At 52.1% G+C, this 21,186-nt stretch overlaps 5 gene segments (V, D, J or C); all 5 read right to left on the bottom strand.

The window, feature by feature from the left end:
* LOC114510192 overlaps positions 1 to 21,186 on the bottom strand; it is a 902,657-nt gene that overhangs the window by 724,881 nt on the left and 156,590 nt on the right.
* Positions 1 to 21,186, bottom strand: part of LOC114509077 — an 863,521-nt gene that overhangs the window by 703,922 nt on the left and 138,413 nt on the right.
* LOC114509076 overlaps positions 1 to 21,186 on the bottom strand; it is an 805,173-nt gene that overhangs the window by 732,466 nt on the left and 51,521 nt on the right.
* LOC114510190 lies at positions 15,990 to 16,427 on the bottom strand. The segment is given in 2 exon segments: positions 15,990 to 16,291; positions 16,378 to 16,427. Coding segments are annotated over 2 exon segments (309 nt in total).
* On the bottom strand, positions 19,682 to 20,239 carry LOC114510189. The segment is given in 2 exon segments: positions 19,682 to 20,052; positions 20,169 to 20,239. Coding segments are annotated over 2 exon segments (417 nt in total).

Below are 21,186 nucleotides of genomic sequence, written 5' to 3'. Positions count from 1 at the left end.
AAACATCAGCCAGAGAATGAGCAGAAGGCACAGGGCTCAGGCTGAGGCTGAGCTGCAGCGGCTGCAGTGTTCAGCCAGCTCCCAGGTGACACAGGGGTTCTTGTCTCACTTCCCCACAGGCCTGCAGCACTGTGCGCCCGTTGACATTGGTGTCATAGGTCTGGCAGTAATAATCAGCCTCGTCCTCAGCCTGGAGCCCAGTGATGCTCATGGAGGCTGAGCTGCCAGACTTGGAGCCAGAGAATCGGTAAGGGACCCCTGAGGCTAGTTTGCTATTATCAGAGATGAGGAGTTTGGGGGCCTTTCCTGGGTGCTGTTGGTACCAGTGCACATCATAACCCCCGATGTTGGAGCTGCTTCCAGTGCAGGAGATGGTGAGGGTCTGTCCTGGGTACCCAGACACAAAAGGTGGCTGAGTCACCACAGACTGGGCCCAGGACACTGGGAGAGAGACACACAGAGATGGTGATTATGGGTGTAGAGACAAACAAGAAAGTACAGCATGAGTTTGCCCAGGGAGCCACCCCCTGTCCCCATAAGCAGTCACCTGTGCAGTGAGCCAGGAGGGTGAGCAAGAGAGGGGACCAGGCCATGGTGGAGACCATCCCTGAGTCCTGCCTTCTGTGGCCCCACAGCTGAAGCAGGGTTTCCCAAAACCTCTCCCTTCCCTTTGTACTCTGAGAGAGGAGGACCCATTTATGCAAATGATTCCCCGCCCCACCTCCTCAACTATTTCATTCCTCCCTGAGCCCAAACCACCTACCCCTGCCCCAGGACCCTGTGCATGACTGTGAGGTGGGGCTTTGTGAGACCTGTGCATTGGGGAAGGCACATCTCTAAACCTCAACTGGCTGGTCCCAGCTCAAATCACCCCAGTTCCCTCAGGAACAACCCCCGAGTGCCCTCTAGTGCCCAGGCCCAGACTCCATTGTGTGTGGTGACCAGAACCCAGAAGAGACAGCCTCTGACTTCCACTTTCTGTCCACTGAAAACTGCCTTAGGGCCAGGCCAAGTGTCCCCTCTTGTGGCTTCCCCATCACCCCAGGGCACATTAGTGGTGTTCTCAGAGACCTCAGGATCAGCCTGTCCACACCTCCCTGGGATTTCCATGCTGAGGAATAGCATGCTGTCTCTTACTTAAACCCTTAGGCCAGTATCAAGTCCAGAGCAGTGACCAGCCCCAGGCAGGCATGTCCCCTTCTGTGCAGGACACGGGTTCCTTCCTCCCTGGTGTTAGAGGTCTCTTCCCTGTGGGTCCCCAGAAAAACTGAGGAGAAAGGGCCCCTTCTCTCTAGGGATGGGGCGGTTATGGGGAGAAAGCCCCCTGCTCCTCCTTAGTGTGTGATGTTGAGTGCCCCTTTGTCCGTCATCATCCCACCTGTAGGGGACCCTCGGTCCCCACACACTGTGAGCAGGGATCCCTCCTGGGAGCCTGCCCTCCAGTTCACAGTCTAAGGTTGCCCGGGACCTTGCCCTATGGCATTGTGTGTGTCACGTCTCTACGAGTAAAGAGGACAAACATGCAGAAAGTTCCAGGAAAAAAGTTTAATTGCTATGATAGGATTTTATTAAAACAGTTTATAACTAGGGACCACCTACACAAATTAAAATGCATGTATGTGATAATACATAAATGTCACCTGAGTAAGATTTGAGTTAAAAATACAACCGTGATAACTATTTATAGCAATTGTGGTGAAACTTGATGGAGAAGCACGGGGAACACACTGCCTTCTGTTCTTGGTTGAAGCGGAGTGTACACATTTCCTACAATCCTTCCATTCTACAGCTGTGAGCTGTGCACTGTGGTCTGAGCTGCAGATAGAAAAGCTCGAGTTGGTGACCAGCCAATCCCCGTGAAGGGCTGCATTTCTCTCTCTTCCTTTCAGACCCTTCCCAGTAACAGAAAAGCCACCGCAGACACAGCCTCCAGGAGAGAGGGTGTGGGTTTCAGGCTTGTCTCTGGGGAGGGCACCCCTCTAGTCCCTGCCACTTGTGTCCAGAATTCTCAGAATAAAGAAATTGCCCCGGCCGGTGTTCCACAGAGGGTTGAGCATGGGGTTGTGAACCAAAGGGTCACCCTGAGGGTCGATTCTGAGTCAGGCCACATGCCTGGGTTTCGGGCCTGGTCCCCCGGTGGTGGGCACTGAGAGGCAACCATGCATTCATCTTTCTCTCCCTCTTTCCCTTCCTTCCCCCCTGTCTCGAAATAAATAAATAAAATCTTTTAAAAAAAGTTGTTTACTCATCATCCCATTGACAGCCACACAAAGCCAACTGCTCCCAGAAGTTTCTGGCAATGATCCCTTGTCTGAGTCATGAAAAAGTGCAGACATAAGGGACAATATACCTCATGTCACAGGCCCTTTTGAGAAAGAAGAGTTGAGAAGGAAGGTGTTGAGCCTGGCTAGAGGTGTCCCAGGTAGTGACTGAGTGAGGGACAGCCCAGCCCTGAGAGCACAGGGAGGTCGTGTCTCACGTCCCCACACACTGGGTGCACTGTGGGAGCAGCCCTGAGGCTGCTCAGAACTTGGAACAACACAGAACTTGGCACCCTGGTGACCGGGCAGCCACATTCTAGAGAAGCTTCTCCTCAGCTCACTTGGCTGCAGATGCTCCAGAGACGACACATTCACTTGTTTTGTCCCCAGGGAGGGAGGCACTTGCCTCAGGAAATCACGCAATGACAGCGACCTCACACTTTGTAAATGTTGTCAGCCAAGATTCCTCTGATCCTTTCCTGAGGGACCCAAAGATGACCCAGAGAGGCTCAGGGGGTCCAGTTCTGGCTCGGCCACCACTCAGATTCCACCAGGGCAGCCCTCTGTCCCCTCTGTGTCATGTGTGTGGAGGTAAGGAGTTCTCGTGGGCCGGTCCCACACGCACCCTCCACAAATGCAGCCTGAGGGGGACCAGAGCCTGGCCTGGTGGTCACTTTCACACCCCAGTACAAGGCTGGCAGGATGTGGAGTGTGGGGCACCCTCTGACCGCAGTTTATCCTGAGCTGGGGTGGTGAACCTCCTGTCCCAGGGGTACAGTTATGGGGAGACACAGGGCTTAGCTGATGTGGGAGAAGAGAGTTAATTCGGTAGGAAGAACCCCATGGACCGTGAGGGAGGCCTCCAAGGCCTCCGGATCAGCCCCTGGTCACGGTCATTGCAGAGGTGCCCTCAGGATATGGGGAAGGAGAGGATCGATGGGCCACCTCTCCACCTGCCCTAGTGACATGCAGCTGGGCCACAGCACCTATAAGGCCTGCAGGGGCACAGGGTAAGTGTGGCCATTGGGGGGCGCTTGTTTTCCATAAAAAATTCCCGGCTGGCTGGTGAACACCCTCAACCCAAATGTTGCCAGCACTGTTTCCCACGGTCCCTCCCACAGTCTCCATATGGTCCAGAATCTTCGGCCCCAACCTGGATCCCTGGGCTCATCTCCCCTGGACTCGGCTCGAGAACCTGGCACTTTCGGAGGCAGAGACCGACAGTGAGGTCCCTGGGAAGTGCGGTGCCTGGGAGCCTGTGGGGCGGGGCCGGGTCTGCTCACACAGAAAGGAAACCCGGACCTGGTGCTGGATCAGGAGGGAAGTCTGGCCTCAGACCACCCACCTGGAGGACTGCAGGCAGGGAAGGCGTGCTGTGCTGGGTCCTGGGCTGACGCTTCTCTGGAAGCTCAGGCTGTGGTTGGTGTTTGGGGAGCACATGGAAAGACAGGCACATGGGTGATCTTTTCTCGTCTTGCAGCTCCAGCCCCAGCCAGCAGGCAGAGCCGGCTCCAGCTTCAGCACCTGCACATCCTGAGGTGCCAGGTGCAGGGGCAGAAGCCAGTGCAGATGTAGGGGCCGCTCCAGAACCAGAGGAACGTCCGCCTCCGGAGCTGCTCCAGAGCTGCAGGCCGTGCCAGCAGCAGCATCCGTTCCTCCCGCAGCTCTGCAGGCTGCACGTGCACATGGTGCATGGCGGGCCCTGACCCTCTGACACCTGCAAGGGGTCCTCCTTGCCCCTCCAGGGTAACAGAGGTTTTCCTGAAATGCCTGGCGCTCCTTGTCCTGTCCTGCACAACTCCAGTCTGCCTCCACCTTCGCAGAATGACTGTTCTGTGACTCCCTGATTTCATGTGGCCATTTACTTATAGGGACGCTGGTCACATGCATTCAAAGGGCCACCCTACAGTAATACGGCCTCATCTCTGCTCAGACAGCATTTGTAAATAATGGCACATGGTGAAGTACTAGGTGTTAGGATCTTCGCACACTTCCTTTAGTGCACAATTTAACTGCCAACATCCCGGAGGAAGGATCCTTCCCCAAATTTTATATTTGTAGAAATATTGCTGAAAACAACACATGTTATTGCATTTACAATAAAATGACTCATGATAAAAACATAATCTTGACTAATATGGAAAAGAGGGTTCTTTCCTTACAAGGAAATGAGTGTCACTTCAGTCCTCAGTTCCAACTCCACAGCTCCTGTTCCCCGTGGAGTACAGAGGATGGTGGACTGCTTTTTCCAGACAAATTTCTTCCTGGCATGTCCAAAGGAGAACAACGCAGCAAACATTTTAGTTCATGGGATGCATGGACAGTTTTTATGGAGATCGGATTTAATTTAGTTGAAATTGGTGAAAGGTAATGGCCTTGGTGGGCTTCACAAGTCCCAGTGAAGAATGCAAAATTCCTCTTGGTTTTACAAATTGACTCAATATTCTGAAGTTTGCAGTATTCTCTTCATCTGTGTCACATGTTTCTTGTCAAAATTTAAGGTGCCCTAAAAATTGTTTATATTTCAAACAAAAGTTTCCTGTATTTTCTTACTCCCTGTGTCAGTTTAGTAACAGGCAGACATGAGGCTGTGCTGCGTGTGCAGATGGGCTGAGTGTCTGCGCAGTGGGATGCAGGGGGTCCCCCTTGCTCCCGTGCCCCGGGGGCAGCTCTGCTTTACTGTGTCAGCGCTGCCCAGTCCCCACACTCCCAGACCCTCAGGCCTTTCAGTGAATGGTTCCTTAGGACCAGGAAACCCTCTTCCCTAAGGCCCTCCCTGCTCCAGGCACCCAGAGGGATCTTTCCCCTTATGTCAGGCAGGTGCTCCCTGCTTAAAAAGATCATGAATTCTCTCGCTGCTTTTTGAACAAAACACTGTCTCCTCCTAGGAGAATCCAAAGCAGGTTGGTCACTTCAGGGAGAACGGTCCTGTGGTGGAGGTGCCCAAGGACTCAGAGTCTGCGGTCTCGGACGCCATTTATCCCGGACTGGTACCGTGTGCAGATTTCATCAGGGTGTTGGCCCTGGAGGAGGTGGTTCCACTGCTTCAGTGATGCAGGGGCTGCAGTGCAGTGAGCATTTTGTACATAATACTCAGGCCTCAGGCAGATGTCAAGATGGGCCCTTCTCATTGAAGAGCATTAGCTCAGGAGGAAGGATCCACCAGCTTCTAGGGCAGAGCCTTCAGAGTAGAGGATTTACCACTTGGAAGATGGGGCCCTGCTGCAAGCCGCATCCCAGAGGCAGGGAAAGGAGAAGCAGGGTCAGGGGAGGTGGTGACAGCAAGGTCATTCTGCAAGGATCCAAGATATCAGGTTCCGTCTGCCAAAGACCCACTCTTTTTGGAATTCCATCAGCCCCTTCATGGGGGCGAGCACCAGACTAGAGGCTGCACCTCATGGGACCCGCTGCAGTCTGTGCAGCTTATGGGGCTCTGGGGATTGATGGAGGACACAGTCTTTACATTTCTGTCCACACAGAGATGGGTTTTTCGTATTTTCTGTCTCAGTTTGCATCTCTGAGGGTCAATGTCAGTATTATAGTTCATGTCCCAGAGTGGTGTTGCACAGTCTGACCCTGATGCTGTCACTATGGCGACTCTGGAAGGGGCAGGGGTCCTCCTTGGGGCCCCAGTGGAGTCCCTGAGCCTTAAGATTTCATGACAGGGGGTTGTCCACGTGCCATTGACCTTCAGGTTCACATGAGAGTGAAAATGCTCTCAGATTTGGGCTATAGTGAGATTCCACTAGTTTGTGGATTTTTTAAATCTCTTGATATTTATTTGTTAAAATATTGGCAGACTATTTACCAAATGATAAAGACAAAAAGAATCAAGCATGAGAAATAGAGTTCTCCCAGGTAAAAAGAAAATGAAAAAGACACATAAGAAACAACGTCTCCCCATCGTAATAAATGCAAATGCAGACGAAGGAGACGCCACCACCAGCAGCTCCAGGTGGCACATCGGGTTCACGTCCACACGGCAGATCAGAGCAACCACGGGCTCTGGAGAAGAAACTGATAATGCAGAAAGTTTAAATGAAATGAGGATAATATGAAAACGAAAAATATATTTAAAAAGGTACCATATACATTTTCCTAGAAAGATAAAGGGGTTTCAAAAATGAGTAAAAAGAATACTTTCTCTAGAAAATACACAACATATTATAATGGAAGTATTCCACACAAAAAAGTGTGAGATAAAGTTATTTTTGCAACCAACACAAAAAATTTACAATGGGATCTTTCAAAAGTGTCTGCTACTACACATTTTTCAAACCTTGAAAAAGTGGAAGCTTTCCTGATTCCCACAGAGAGCAGGTGTAGCAGTGACACCTGCACGGGACAGAACAAATGCAGAAAAGGGCAAATTACAGGCAACAACGTGACACATGATCCAAATGTTCTAACTTAAGTGTTAACTCAGATCCAACAGCAGGCCAGTAAGTGGACGCACCAGCATCACATTTGATTCCCTCCAATGTCCAACTTGCATTTCAGTTGATCAACCCTCTCACAAAGCACATCATATTACTAGAGCAAAGGGGGACAAAACCCCTCAATAGTTTCAGAAGAAGCCTTTGAACAAAGTATAAAAGTAATTTATAGTAAAAACACACACAGTGTGAACAGCAGGCACATTTGCAGTGCGGGAACTCACACTCCCTCCTCACACACGCGACTGAGCCCCACACTCAGCTCTCAGCTACTGAGGCAGGAGGAGGACTTTCCCACAGGGATCCGGAACTGGCCAATGTGACTTCACCTACATAATCATTCAACATCACACAGGAGATACTAACAATGCAGGTAAACAAGACGAAATTCATGGTTGGATCATAGCACTGGTTACTTTTCACATGCAGTCATTCCCCAGGGCCAAAGGCGGGGCACAGCCCGAGGTGCTGCGGGGCTGGTCCAGCCGGGACAGAGGCTTCTCCCTGGGAGCTACAGGGACAGGGGTTCACAGTGAGGGCCAACCAGAGGGTGGCAGCTCTGGAACATCCAGGAAAGAAGTCAGTGGTCACTGACAGAGACGCAGGACGCCCAGTCAGAGTTTGTGTCTGAAGTGACCGGAGATGGTGCCCCCATTCCAGCACCTGGGCTTCAGAGCAGAGCCACTCTGTGTCCCAGGCTGATGGGGAGCTGACTTCTTGTTTTGTCTGAGACCTGTTGTCCAGGAAGGGGCTGCGTGAGGTGCTGTGAGGACAGCGGGTGGGGCAGGCACAACCATTCCCCAGGGGCTGCCCTGGAAGAACCTGGCCCAGGGTGGCGGCAGCAGAAGCAGAAGCCACAGGTGTCCTGAGTGGCACATGCTGGGATGTCCCCTCCCTGCAGATGAGAACGAGCTTCTCTTCATCTCAGGTCCCACAGGCCTGCAGCTCTGTGTGAGCACAGAGGTCACTGTCACAGGGTGGCTGTGAGAGGCAACCTTGTCCTTAGCTCTCAGCCCAGTGTGGGTCAGGGACCCTGAGCTGCCACAGCTGATCCTGGGAATGGATTGTGGGCCACGCAGGGTGGATCTATATTGAGTGATAGGCAGGGTGAAGGTCGAGTAGGGACATGTTGGTGACAGCACACACTCTGGGCCTTCCTGATGTGTACTGATGTGGACACACGGGTTCCGTGTCCCTGGTTCTTGCTGACCCATCACAGACTCCGTTCCCAGCACAGCCTCCCTCTGACACACAGGACCTTCCCCTCATTTGAGAAAACTGCACAATGTGTTGCTGCCACAGACAGGCCTCAGAGGCAGCGTTTAAAGGATGTGACAGATGTTCCTGTCACAGTCCCCTGTGGTGGGTCTCAGACCTGAGTTTGGACAAACCAAACCGAGAAAGCAGCTGTCTTCTCAGAGGTGTGGGGACTGCACCGGGGAACTGCACTGCAGGGGACAGCAGGTTTTTGTCTCACTTCCCCACGGCCCTGCAGCACTGTGGGAGCACTGCTACTACTGTCATAGGACTGGCAGTAATAGTCAGCCTCATCCTCAGCCTGAAGCCCACTGATGGTCAGGGTGCCGACATTGCCAGTCCTGGAGCCAGAGAATCGGTCGGGGATCCCAGAGGGTCTACTGCTACTACCATAGATGATGGTTTTAGGGGGTTTTCCTGGGAACTGTTGATACCAGTTCACACCATAACCACCCCCAATGTTGGTGCTGCTTCCACTACAGGAGATGGTGACCTTCTGTCCTGGGTTCCCAGACACTGAGGGAGGCTGAGTCAGCACAGACTGGGCCCAGGACCCTGGAGGAAGGAGACACACAGAAATGGTGATTCTGGGTCCAGAGACAGGAGCAGGAAGAAGACCCCCAAGTATCCTCCCAAGGTCTCCTCCCCTGTCCCCTTATCCAGTCACCTGTGCAGTGAGCCAGGAGGGTGAGCAGGAGAGGGGACCAGGCCATGGTGGAGTCCATCCCTAAGTCCTGCCTTCTGTGGCCCCACAGCTGAAGCAGAGCATCCCCTACACCTCTCCCTTCCCCTCTTCATACTCTGAGAGAGGGAGGGCCCACTCATGCAAATGAGATCCCCCTGATTTCGTTTCCTACCCTGGGCCTTCTGTCAGTGACCTGTGCCTGGGGATTTCAGGGAGGGTGGTGGTGCGCCTGTGTGAGTCCCAGGGCATAGCAAGGTCACAGCTGTGTGCCCTGAGCAGAGGGCACCAGGCAGTGCCAAGTCACAGGTCTAACATCTGATTACTGCAGACCTTCAGGCACAGTCCCTGAGCGCCCCCTGGTGCCCAGACCTAGACACACCACTGTGTGACATGCTGCTGAGGCCCATCACACACAGATCCTGCCTCCCCACAGCCCTGTTCCCTGACCTGCACCCTTAGGGGCGGTCCCAGGACCCCCTTATGGGGGGTCCCAGTCACTCCAGGACACTTTCGTGTCCTGCTCAGACTCCTCGGGGTGAGTCGGTCCACATGTCCCTCGGCTGGTCTGTGTGGTCAGCACCGCGCTGCTGTTTTCCCTCAGGTCGTCTTCCCTGGAGCAGGACCAGGCCCAGAGCAGTGACTGTCCCACGGTGGCGTGAGCCCTGTTTTCAGGACAGTTTTATTTTTTACTGTGATTCCTCCTTTGTTAGAAGTTAATCACTATTTCTCCTAGGCACCAAATACATTCATTCTTTCAATGTCCTTTCTTTTTTCAGCAGACAATAAGTATATTTTTATGCCTATAATCTGGGCCAAGCTTTACCTATTACCTGGTATCTTTGTTATTTTATACATTGAATAAATAATTGTCACTGGTCCCTGTGTATTTGAGGGAGAGCTGGATATAAGAGTTTTTGAATCAGGTTCTCTTATCCCAGCTCCCTGGACCCAGAAGGGGACAGTGACGGTACCACCTGTGAACAGGACCTTGTGACTGGAGACCCTCAGACATGACTTCAAGGTCACCTGGGGAAGCACTTTGGAAAGAGAATCAGAAGGGGACACATCATGGATTGTGGGGCCCCAGGCCCAGGTGCTGGTCCTCTGGGGCTGTCCTCACCTGAGGGAGGGGCAAAGGAAGCAGAGGCGCCCAGGGGATGTGGGCAGGGTCCCCATTGCCACTTGTAAACCTGCTTTCCCCGTGTGAGTCCTGCTGGGAAAGGAGGCCATACTTCGGACTTTCTGTTGCCTCCTCCCTTTCCCAGGAATATGTCATTTCAGACTGTTCCTCACAGATGGGAGGGGGTGTGGCTCTCCTCAGAACTGAGCTTTTGTGGAACATTAAAAAGGTCAGGGGTCAGAGCTGCTCATTGGTGAGACTGGAACCACCTCGCCCGTTTCCCTGGCCAATTTCCAGTGTCCACACACCAGACCCGACTGATGGATGATGAGGGCGGAAGGCAGAGGGACCCACGTGGTGGCACCAGTTGTGGACACCCTCTGTCTCTGTTCTGCAATAGGGACCCAGGCCTGCCAGCCCTGTGTCAGGCTGTGATGGACCCAATTCCAACTCCAGGGACAGGCATTGAGCTCCCCAGATGAGTCAGACCACCCCCTCCCTGGGCACAGTGAAGGTGTCAGGTTGAGGCTGTGAAGAATCTCCTGGAGGCCAGGGATCCAGGTCCCTTGGTAACAGGGCTGCGTGGTCCTCACGGGGCAGGCTGCTGTGGGGTAATGTCTGGTAATGCTGAAGGGTTTCACTCTCAGTAGGAAATCAGCCTGGTGACACCGGGGTCAAATAAACCTCAGAGGAAGTGTGAAAACTAGCGATTGCCCACTGTCTTCTGGAAAAGAGACCTCCTTGAGTCACCACTGAACGAGCAGAGCAGTGTGGGTAAAGTCCCATCATAGGGATGACCCTGGGACTCAACCACACACGCTTACCTATGACCTTCAACCAGGAAGAGCCGCTACGACCCTCCCACCCAGTTTCACGGACCACTCTCTCCCCACATTCCATCCTTCACTCCCTCCCTCTGAAACCTGCAAAATCGGGCCTTCCTTCCAGCTCTCCTGTTCCATCTCAGTCCAGCACCAGGCTCATCTCTCACTAAACCACTGCCTCCTCCTGCTCATGGGCCTGACACTCACTCCCTCTCCTTCCTCTGCTGTGCAGCAGCTGGAATTCAAACACTTAATCAGATTCTTTGTCTTCCTAGTAACATCCTCTGGTGCTCTATGTCCCTACCTGAGCCCAGCACACAGGAGGTGTCCAGCTTTTGGAGAACTTACATGGGCTCAGGAACACTCAGCCATCTGGAGTCAGACACAGCTGGGCTCTGTGTGTGTCCCTGCTGCTGCCCTGGCAGATGCTGGATTCCGCCAGGCAGCCTGCGTCTGGCATCAGAAACTATCTGCTGGGTGACATACCATCAGGTGATGTTTTGTTCCTTAGGACAGACTTTGTGGGACATACATTGGGATGGTGGGCTATGTGTTCTAGTCTGAGCTTCCTGATGTGAGTGTGAGACAACAGATTCTGCTTAAAGAAGTAAACAGACAGGGATCCGGAAAATCCACTCTTTGGGAAAGTCTTTGTCCCAGTGTGCAAAAGGCAGGAGAGCATTTCCCATGTTGGCCTTTCCCTAAGCTGGTCCTGGCAGGACCTGCCCCACAGTGCCCCCTGCTGGTCTCTGATCCAGGGCCCACCAGCCCTGGGACCACACCCCTGACTGCTGGAGGGCAACCAGATTTGGCCCTGGGACCTTTGGGATGTCACTACCCAGAACAGGAGAATAAGTGGGTTTCTCCATGGAGTTGCGACCTAAGACGTTATTATCTCCTAATAACCAGTGACTTCCAGGCGGCTCCATGCAGGACACATTCACTGTGTTTATGTTGCCAGATATTTCAGGTTTTCTTGACATTTTCTTTGCTTCTTCCACTTGTGTGGTACCTTACAGCTATAGGAACATCTGAAACCAAGTTCAAGGCTCAAAATCTTCACTGTACTCTGCCAACTTATACTGACACAATGTCTGTGTGAATGATAGGACATCGTGTTGTTGGTGTGTGTTGGACACACTGCTGTTTGACCCCACCCCCACTGTCCAGGTACCTGCGTGCTGCATTGCTCTTGGTCGCTACAGTCCACACTGTCAGAGAGGACGTGTCCCGTCCTCCTGCTCTCCACTCCAGACTGCCATGTCCCCTGTAGCATGACTCTGGTGATTTATTCTCTCCTCTATTCAATATGTTATATACTTAGGATTCGTTTACCTTTCCCACCTTTTTAATCTAAACTTAAAATCATTTTCAGTCTAAAGATTGAAAAATTAGCCACTACTATAAACATCCTTTTGGTGTGTATATTATTTTCCCCTTTTCAACTGAAAGCTCTCCTTCCACATTGAGCCCTAATCAGCTTTTTAAAAAATTGCCCCAAATATGAACTTGGGGGAAAAAACAGAGTTTTCTGGGTATTTTCATGTAATTTTGATAGCTTGTGGTATTGAGTGTTGCATCATAGGCTCTAGACTTCAATGAACTCAAATGCTTTTAAACAACCTTTGAATAATTAGGATTGTGTCATTAAACTGGGTATAGCATAAAGGTTGTGAGCTGGAGAGCTAGGACCTTAAAGGGACAGGGCTCCCTCCTGTACCTGGGAACCCGGCAGTTCCTGAAGGACGTGACCTCAGGAGAAAGTGGACACTCTGTTGTGTCCAAATGTCAGAGCTCAAGGAACGAGCAGCACAGCCTGGGCCAGGCTCAGGGGACAGATAGGGGACTGGGCTGCAGGAGACCTGAAGCTCCTGACTCTCACAAGCAGGGACTCTTTCTGTCATTCCCAGTCAGCATGAGGGTGAAGATATTGTAGCTTCTGGTGACAAAAAAAAATGTTCTTTTCATTGCATGAGCAGGAAGAACAGGAATGATTTTTGTGGCATTCCTAAAGTTGGAATAACATCAGTCCCTGCACCTTCACTAGCACAGGGACAGAGGATCCAAACCTGAGCTGGTTCTGACCACAAGTAGACCCAGATGTTTGGGGTTCTAATGGGGGGAATGGAGGGGAGATGTTCTAGCACTTCCCGTGGACTGCATGTTCCTGGGTCTCTGGGTTGTCCTCAGCACCTTTGACTGTGACCACCAGCCTCGTTCTCCCTCAGGCTGCAGCCCTGTGTGATCACGGAGGGTGTGTGCACTGACCTGGCTCTGGAGAGCCGGGGTGGAACTCAAGGGGGTCCGCCATGACTCCGAGGTCACACATTTAGGGGCTCTGCCTGGGGGTCACGACTGGCATCAGACATGCCCACAGTGCCTCTGCTTCTCCCCTGGTGAGAGCGTCCACAGGACCCTCCTGGGTGGAGTCTCCTTGTGCACACCCCGGGGAGGCTGTGCTTCCTGATACTGCAAAGTCCCCCTGGGAACTTGTGTAGGTTACAAGCTACAATGGGACAGGAGGAGAGGGAAGGACAGTCCAGGTCTTGTGGACTCAGGAAACACCCGTCACGTAAATTCTTATGGATTCTGAGAGATACGAGCTGTAGAACAGTCACATCCAGGGACCTACCTCACCCACCTTCTCTGGAGCAGACTCATGGTTTTCCCAGCAACGCTGGGGCCTCGCTTTCATCCTCTCACATCCCACACGGGGGTTTCATGTCCTCAGGCCCTCGATCTGCACACCTATTCTTACCTGACGCCCTTCTCCCTGACATCACAACCCAGGTACCTGCATTAGAACCAGGCCTGCTCTGTGCCTGGATTCCTCCCAGACCTGCATCCTCACACAGCACCTGAGCTGCCTTGTCTCAGGGACCAGGGTGCCTCAGGACCCTGGAAAGGATGGGAGGGCTCTGCTGTCACCCTTGATTGGACTCCTTGACCTCAGACCAACTTCTTATGCTGCCCCAGGCCTCCTTTCCTTCCCACCTTCTGCCACAGGATGGGCCGTCCAGGCAAATGTGTGTACAACCAGGGACTGCCCAGCCCCTCCCTGAGCCCTCCTGTGAGCCCAGAGCTCAGCTCACCCAAAAGACTGAGGATGGTGGAGGGTGGCTTCTCCCTTTGGGAGAGCCCTGGGAGGAAGCCCCTGTTGAGACCACACAAAGGTTCCTCCTCAGGGGACTCCACCAGGCCACAGAGGACACAGATGCTGAGGCCCCAGCAGTGAGCACAGGGCCCAGCCTCCAAACCCAGGCCCCACTGAGTCAACAGTCCTTGCTGAGCAGCTGTGCAGAGACCGCAGCAACGTCCCACAGCGCCCCCTGGTGTTGGCAGGGCACACATCTTTATGTTTCCTAAAGGCCTTGGAGCCCTGGTGGTCTCTGCAGCTCAGCAGGTCACTGACTGTACCCCCATGTCTATAATGGGACTCCCCGATACTATGATTCTGATCCACTGTGTAGAGTCACAGCACAGTCCCTCACTCCACGATGGAGGCCCCGCCTATTCCTCATTGCTGACTGCTGGAATGCACATGCCTCTCAAATTCCAATGACGCTGCCTTTGACAAAGTCATGCACACAGTATGTCCACGGTCCACACACCTCCCTGTCCCACCAGCAGGTGGCTACAGGCAGGTTCACATCTACACTGTCTGGGACCACGCAGGTTCCCCCTCTGCGGTCTGTTATTTATCCTCACTCTATTGCATTCTTTGCATAATTACCAGTTATATTTCACACGTATACATGGGGTTAGGCCCCTCTCGGGTGATAAACCTTATACATACCCTCTACAATAAGTAAGAGAAAATCTTCTGCATCTCATTCCAGGGTTCTGGTGCCGGTCAGCATTGGGTCTTGTCTCCTCCCTCCCATCTCCCATCTGTGTGCTGTAACGAGCACACATAGACCCTGGTGGCTAAATTGTAACTTACACGTGGACCCTATTGGTTACATGCTGGTCAGAGCCCCCCAAATTCGTATCACTGTTTTTACAGGAGACACAACAACCCTTCACCCTACTGCACATCCAGAAACAGTGTCAGCTTAGACCTACTGGGGGATGACTCTCATTTGCCCAGCAAAGCAGGAGCAGTTCTGAAAGAACTGACGGCAGGGCACCCCTACATCTGCTGGTGTCATCGCTGGCTCTGTTTGGACCCTCTAACTTCTGACGTAAGTGCCACTCAGACATCCTCTGGGAAACCATTTAGCCTATTTTCCTGAGGGAGGTGGGATTCTAAGATGCCATGCTTGGGAAGAACCACAGGCTCAGCTGTTGGAGCTGGACTCTGGCTGTAAGGATGCTCACTGTCCTCTTCTTCCACCTCCCATTCTGGATGCCCCCCCCTTCACTGAGCACCCGGTCCAGATTTCTCCCTGGCAGGGAGGAGCAGACATCAGTTCCATGTGCCCATAGGCTCCAATCCCATGTCCTTCTCAAGATGTGGGCTACTTTTGATTATGTTTCTACTGTGTTTCACTCTAACATTTCTCTTCATAAGTCATAGCTGCACAATGTCACTGATGTTAGCCTGAAAAGTAAAAGCCAATGTGAGAGGCTACAACCATTTATTTGGGACAAAAAATAATTATAAATCTGGGGCAGAGATTCATGCAGTAAGCCACAATGTATCCAATTATGGGATGAAGGAAGTGGTTTTTCTGCAAAAGGGGAGGAAATAGTTACATGAAAAGAAGGGATATATTTCTGTGGAAGTATCTTTAATGAGCCAACAAAGAAATTTCTAAGGTGAAAATAAGCAAAGTTATTCTTTAGCTAAACTCGGTGGGTCCAGTTCTCAAGAACACCTTGAATGGTGAGCCCTGTACTCAGGCTGTCTGCTCTCCCATCAGCTTTGCAAACAGTTGTCTGGAGCAGGCAGTTGCTTTCACCCAGAACAAAGGTCAGGCATTCCTGCCCTCAAGCACCACAGAGGCAGGAGAAGGAAGACGAACAAGGAGCCTCCTCTGGGACGGGGGCTCCAGCTCCATTCCCCAGCGGCTCTGCCTCCTCTGCTTCTTTACACCAGACTTTGAAGTTTTCTTGGTTGTTAAAAGCCAGCCAAGCTGTTGTCAGACCTGACTGTCTGTGTGTGCATGTGTTCTCGTGGGATTAATCTCTCCTTTGCTTCCCTGTCCATTCCCTGTGAAATTGTAGGTGACATTTGCTCTTGTTTTAAAGATAACCTGTCTTCACGAAATGGTGGGTTAAAATATGTCACTGCTCAGAAATGTCGCTCAGATTGCACCCCCTGGGGCCGTGGAGAACAACCTTCTGAGCCCACACTCCCTGGATCTGCCTGTGTGAGCAGGAGATGGAGGATGGTAGCAGCAGAGGGTGCACTGAACCCATAGTTTATGTCTCACTTCCCCCCTGCACGAGTCACTGTGGTGATGGTTGCCGTACCACAGACCACAGTAGTACTCGGCCTCGGCCTCAGGCTGGGCCCCCCGACAGGGTCAGGGCAGCTTTGCCCCTGAGGAGGGAGCCTGAGAACCGGGCAGGGGTCCAGGAGAGTTTACTGCTTGCATGGTAAATCAGTGTCGTGGGGCCTTGGCTAGACTTCTGCTGGATCCAGTATGGATAGTTACTGCTGGTGACAGCTCCAGTGCTGGAGGCACAGGTGAGAGTGACTGTCCCTCCTGGGGACACAGTCAGGGAGGGCTCCTGAGTCACCACAGCCTGAGACCTGGACCCTGAAAGGAAAACAGACACATGTCAGGGATGAAGAATAAAGGCAGAGGGATCCCTCCAAAGGCCAGACTATGAAGCATCCACAGACCTGGGCAGAGGGTGAGGAGGGGGAGCAGGAGGACAGGAGTCCAGGCCATGGTGGACGCTTTCCGAATCCCCGGCCTGAGGCTGGCACTGCTCTCTGGGTGTCCCTTTATCTCCCCCTCAGCTCCCTGAGTGAGGGGTGTGTTTGCTGGGGCATTATGCAAATATGATCACACAACACCATCAAAGTCTGGGGCCTCAGGAGAGTTTGTAGCTTTCCTGTGAGCAGATCGCAGTGGTTGCATGAGCTGTCAGTCTATCCATTGAGAGGAAGCACCTGCTGTCAGTCAGGTCTAACTCAGGGCACGCAAGTGGGCAAAGGACTCTTTCTAATGGACCCATTTGAGTGGGTTTCAGCCATGCCCCTCTGAGAAGACCCACAGCGCCCGCTGGTGATGTCCTCTCAGAAACAGTCATGGTGGATGGAACTGCAGAAGGATGGTGGCACTTCCTGAATGAATGAATGAATAAATGAATGGAAAAAGTTGACCTATTCCTGATTTCTTGCATAGAGTTTTCTTTTTTAATTTTACATTTTGTGTTTTTAGTTCTATAATTCCCACTTGGTTTGTTCTCGTGACCTCTATTTAAATTCTGAGTTTTCTCCTTTCCATTTGTACCAACAACGCTCACTGTTGCCCTTCAGAGGGATTTCAGGGTCACTGCCAGACTGACGTCTGTCACTGTGTCTCCTCATCACAGTCCTCTCAGTGTCTGTGTCAGGTCACTCTCTTTTCTCCTCAAGTTTTTACCTCCTGCTTCTTGAAAAATCAGGTGGGGTTTTACTGGATCCTGGACTTTGGGGGGTCACAGGAGGAGCCCCTGAGCCCCATCTCCTCTGTCTTCCCTCAGGCCCCCCTCCTGCGGAGCTGCAGCACAGAAGGTCAGGGGGTGGGTGTTCAGCTCCCACTGGCCCCACAGGGGTGGAGCCCTGATTCCACTGCTCTGTGCTCTGACGCCTTCCTGGGGACAGTGAGGCAGTGGCTGTCACCTGCTGGTTCCCTTCATGCAGGGTGACAGACACACCCACTGCTGGCCCCTGCTGACCTCAGGGAGAGAAGCACAGGGCTGAGGCGAGTTTCTGTGCTCACTCCCCACTGGACTCTTTGGCCCTAGTGACACCAGGGAGGGGAGGGGACACCTGCAGTGCTAACTCTTCTCCCCCATCTCATCCAGTCACCTTTATTCAGTGCTGTTAGTGCTGGTGGGGTTCTATGCTGTGCTCTCCATGGTTCCCACGCTCACCATCAGGGGGCGCAAGGGAGCAGACTCGCTTTGCCTTGTGCCTTTTCATTAGGTGTCTTTACTGAGTGATGAAGTTCAAGTTCAGCTCACCCCTGAGTAGCTAGAATCATGAGTGAGAATTTTTTGTCTGGTTAGAGTAACAGGAAAACATGGTCTGGCAAAGCATGTTGGGGAATGTTTCCTTCTCCTCTGTTTTCTTTCAAACTGTGTGTTCATTATTATTTCCCAGTTAAATTGTTTACTAAAATTAACAAAAAGTCTACCTGAGGCCAGATTTGTGTTTTTGGGCTTTGAAACTACAGCGATAAAGAACTTACAGAGCTGTCACGGCAAACAGGAAAGTAAACAGAACGCATCTCTCATTCTGTCAGACATCACAGCAGACACACAGGGCACGGCGTCACTCGCTTGTGACTTTACATCCAGTGTCGAGATGACTGCAGATTCCAAATAAACTGCACATTATTTATAGATCAATTAGTCCAGGGATTTTGATTATGGTAATGTATTCTGAAATATAAATAGGAGAAGCTGTTCAAATCTAATTTGCAATAACGTGTGAATCATTTCTCCAGTGTGGCCATGACAGAGGACACAATGTTTCCTGACACTCTGAGGTCTCTGGGTCCCTGCCTGGGAGCCGAGGCCCCAGGGAAGCCAGGTCGCAGGTGTGGGAATGCTGATTTTCTTATCATACCACCAGGAACTCCGAAACCAGGTACACAGTGATCCTGTTTGCATTAGGAAACCAGGTAGCAAATGAGGCATTTATGTTGAGCCTGTAAAGACAGACAGGGGTGGGACCGTGAGGTCTCTGGGTTGACAGCACCAGTGATAACAGAAGCCAAAACCCAAACGAGTATTGGTCCCAGTCCGGGACAGGACAGTTATGGGTCACCAAAGAGGGGAAGGCAAATGTTCACTTCACATCCATGTGGCATGGGAGCTCTTTGTGGCTGGGGTATGAAGGCCTGTGACTATGCTAATCAGCCTCCTCATCAAGCTGGTCCTCACAGGTGGTCAAAGAGCCCATGAGCACCAAGTAGGAGCTGGTGAACAGGGATGACTCTCAGGGACCTTGTCCCAGGTGCCAAAGTAGAGTAGCTGATCTGACTTGAGATTTTGGGACCATTACCATGGCAATGCTCAGAGTTTGCTGACATATGTTCAGGAGAAGGTCACATCGGATGTGGATTCAACAAGAGCTTTATGGGGGGTCGAAGGGTGTGACTCAGGAACAGAGAGTGGAGCACCCGCTCTTGCTGCCCCACAGCCCAGCCCCCACTCTGGGCTGTTGCCACAGTCCAGTGGGGTGCAAGAGTAAAGGGGGACATAGCCAATGTCTGTGGGCTCAGGAAACCCCACTCACAGGGGTCCCCATGGTCCTGAGTGGTGGCAGCTGTGAGAACATCTCATCCATGGACCCACTTCACCCACATGCCTGGAGCAGGCTCAGCATTTCCCCAGCACGAGCAGAGCATTCTCACCCTATTGTGACCCAAACAGATGTTTCTGGGCCACAAGCCACTAGTGGCCCCTTGGATAACCCTCTTGCAAGATTCAGCTGAAGGCTTAGGGACTCAGCAAAGACTCCAGGCCAGCTCTGTGCATGGAATTCGTCCTGGGCCTGAGTCTGTGCCAAGGATCTCACCTCCTAGCACCTCGTCAGTGCTACGCAATGCTTTGCAGCCAGCCTTGTGCTCAGGAGCCTGGGAGGAAGGACAAGGTCAGTGCTCTGCCCTCCAGGACACCAGAGTCCCTGCTGTGGTGGACAGTACCCCACTGGGAGGGTTCCCAGGATCTGGGAAAAAAAGTGCTCTCTCCTTATTTCAAGAGAGAAACATCAGTGTCAAATGCTCTGTTTATATTACCTTTGGGAAACAGGTATCATTTCAGTAACATAATGAATAATTTCTTCTGTGTTGGTTCTGTTTTTCTGAGACTTCAGAAACATGGACTAAAAAATACAGACTAGACCCACTGTAAACCTGGAGACACTTTCAAGTAAGTTTGCAAATAGAGGAGTTGTTTTTCAATGATCATTTGCTTGAACCAAAACTCTGTTAGGCTGAGGTTTTTGTCCTACTTCCCCATCTGTGTGTGTCACTGTGAGGAGCATTATTGTACCCAATCATACAGTAATAGTCGGCCTCGTCCTCAGGCTGCAGCCCAGAGATGGTCAGGAGCCCTGCATTGGGCGAGGTGTCTTTGGATCCAGAGAAGCGGCTGGGGACCCCGGAGCCCTGGTGCTTGCTTGAGCCTGAGTAGTAGTACAGCAGATACCGGGGAGGGCTCCCTGGCTTCTGCTGGTACCACAGTATAGCATAGCTGCCAACACTGATGCCACTGCTGAGGGTGCAGGTGAGTCTGGCTGTGGCTCCAGGAGATGCAGAGAGGGAGGGCGGCTGAGTCAGCACAGGCTGGGAGAGGGAACCTGCAGACACAACACTTGTCAGTGATGGGGCAGAACCGAGGGAAGCTTCTCAGGAGATGGAGCAGGAAGGGGATAAACTTGGGCACTGAGCCCTGGTCCCCAAGGCCCGACCCTACCTGTGCAGTGAGAGAGGAGCACGAGGAGGAGAGGAGTCCAGGCCATGGTGCACACAGCCCCTGAGCCCAAGGTGGTGCTGGGCTGCCCAGGCCTCCTTTTTTCCCCACCCTCTGCCAGGGGAGGGGCCATCCATGCAAATGTGTGTTCATCCAGGGGATGCTCAACCCCTCCCTGAGCCCTGGTGCTGGAGCACAGCTCACACTCCAGACAGAGGTAGATGTATGTTGGCTTCACCCCTGAAGAATCATTGGAATCAGACAAGATCAGGTGCATTCAGGGTAGCATGGCCTTACAGAGTATCTGAATGAACCTCAATCACTAATTTGAAAGGACATAAGCACCCCTATGTCCATTGCCCCATTACTTACACTCACCAAGATATGGCAGCAGCCTAAGTGTCCATCAGCAGATGAGTGGATAAAACAGCTATGGGACATTTACACGATGGAATACTATTCGGCAGTAAAAAAAAAGAAAGTTTTACCCTTTACAACAGTATGGATGCACCTGGAAAATATTAGGCTGTGTAAATAAGCCAGTCAGAGAAAGACAAATACCATATGATTTCACTCACATATAGAATCCAATGAACACCCTGAACTCACAGGAAAACAGAGACACACTCTGAGATAGAGACCAGGGTGAGAGCTAAGGAAGGAGTCAGAGGGTAGAGGGACTGAGCAAAAAGGGAAAAGGAAAGGACACATGGATGTGGACAAGAGTAATGTGATTGTGGGGGAGGGGTGATTAAGGGAGAATGAATGGCAATGGGAAAATATCATTAAAGACAGAAAAGGCCTGGGGAGGAAGCACCTGCTGAGAGAGCACAAAGGTCTTTGCTCAGAGGATCTGCCAGGTCAGAGAGGACCCCTCACCAGAGTAACAATCAGTGAGTTCCAGCCCCTCCCCCAGTCCCAGGCTCCACTGAGTAAGGGCCCTAGCTGAACAGCTGTGTAAGGAGCACAGTATGGTCCCACAGCGCCCCCTGCTGGTTGCAGGGCACACACTTCACCATGG

The sequence above is a fragment of the Phyllostomus discolor genome, chromosome 13 (genome assembly GCF_004126475.2).
Source record: "Phyllostomus discolor isolate MPI-MPIP mPhyDis1 chromosome 13, mPhyDis1.pri.v3, whole genome shotgun sequence".
Taxonomy (NCBI): Eukaryota; Metazoa; Chordata; class Mammalia; order Chiroptera; family Phyllostomidae; genus Phyllostomus; species Phyllostomus discolor.
The sequence above is the reverse complement of the archived record's forward strand: the minus strand, read 5'-3'. Positions and strand labels throughout refer to the sequence as shown.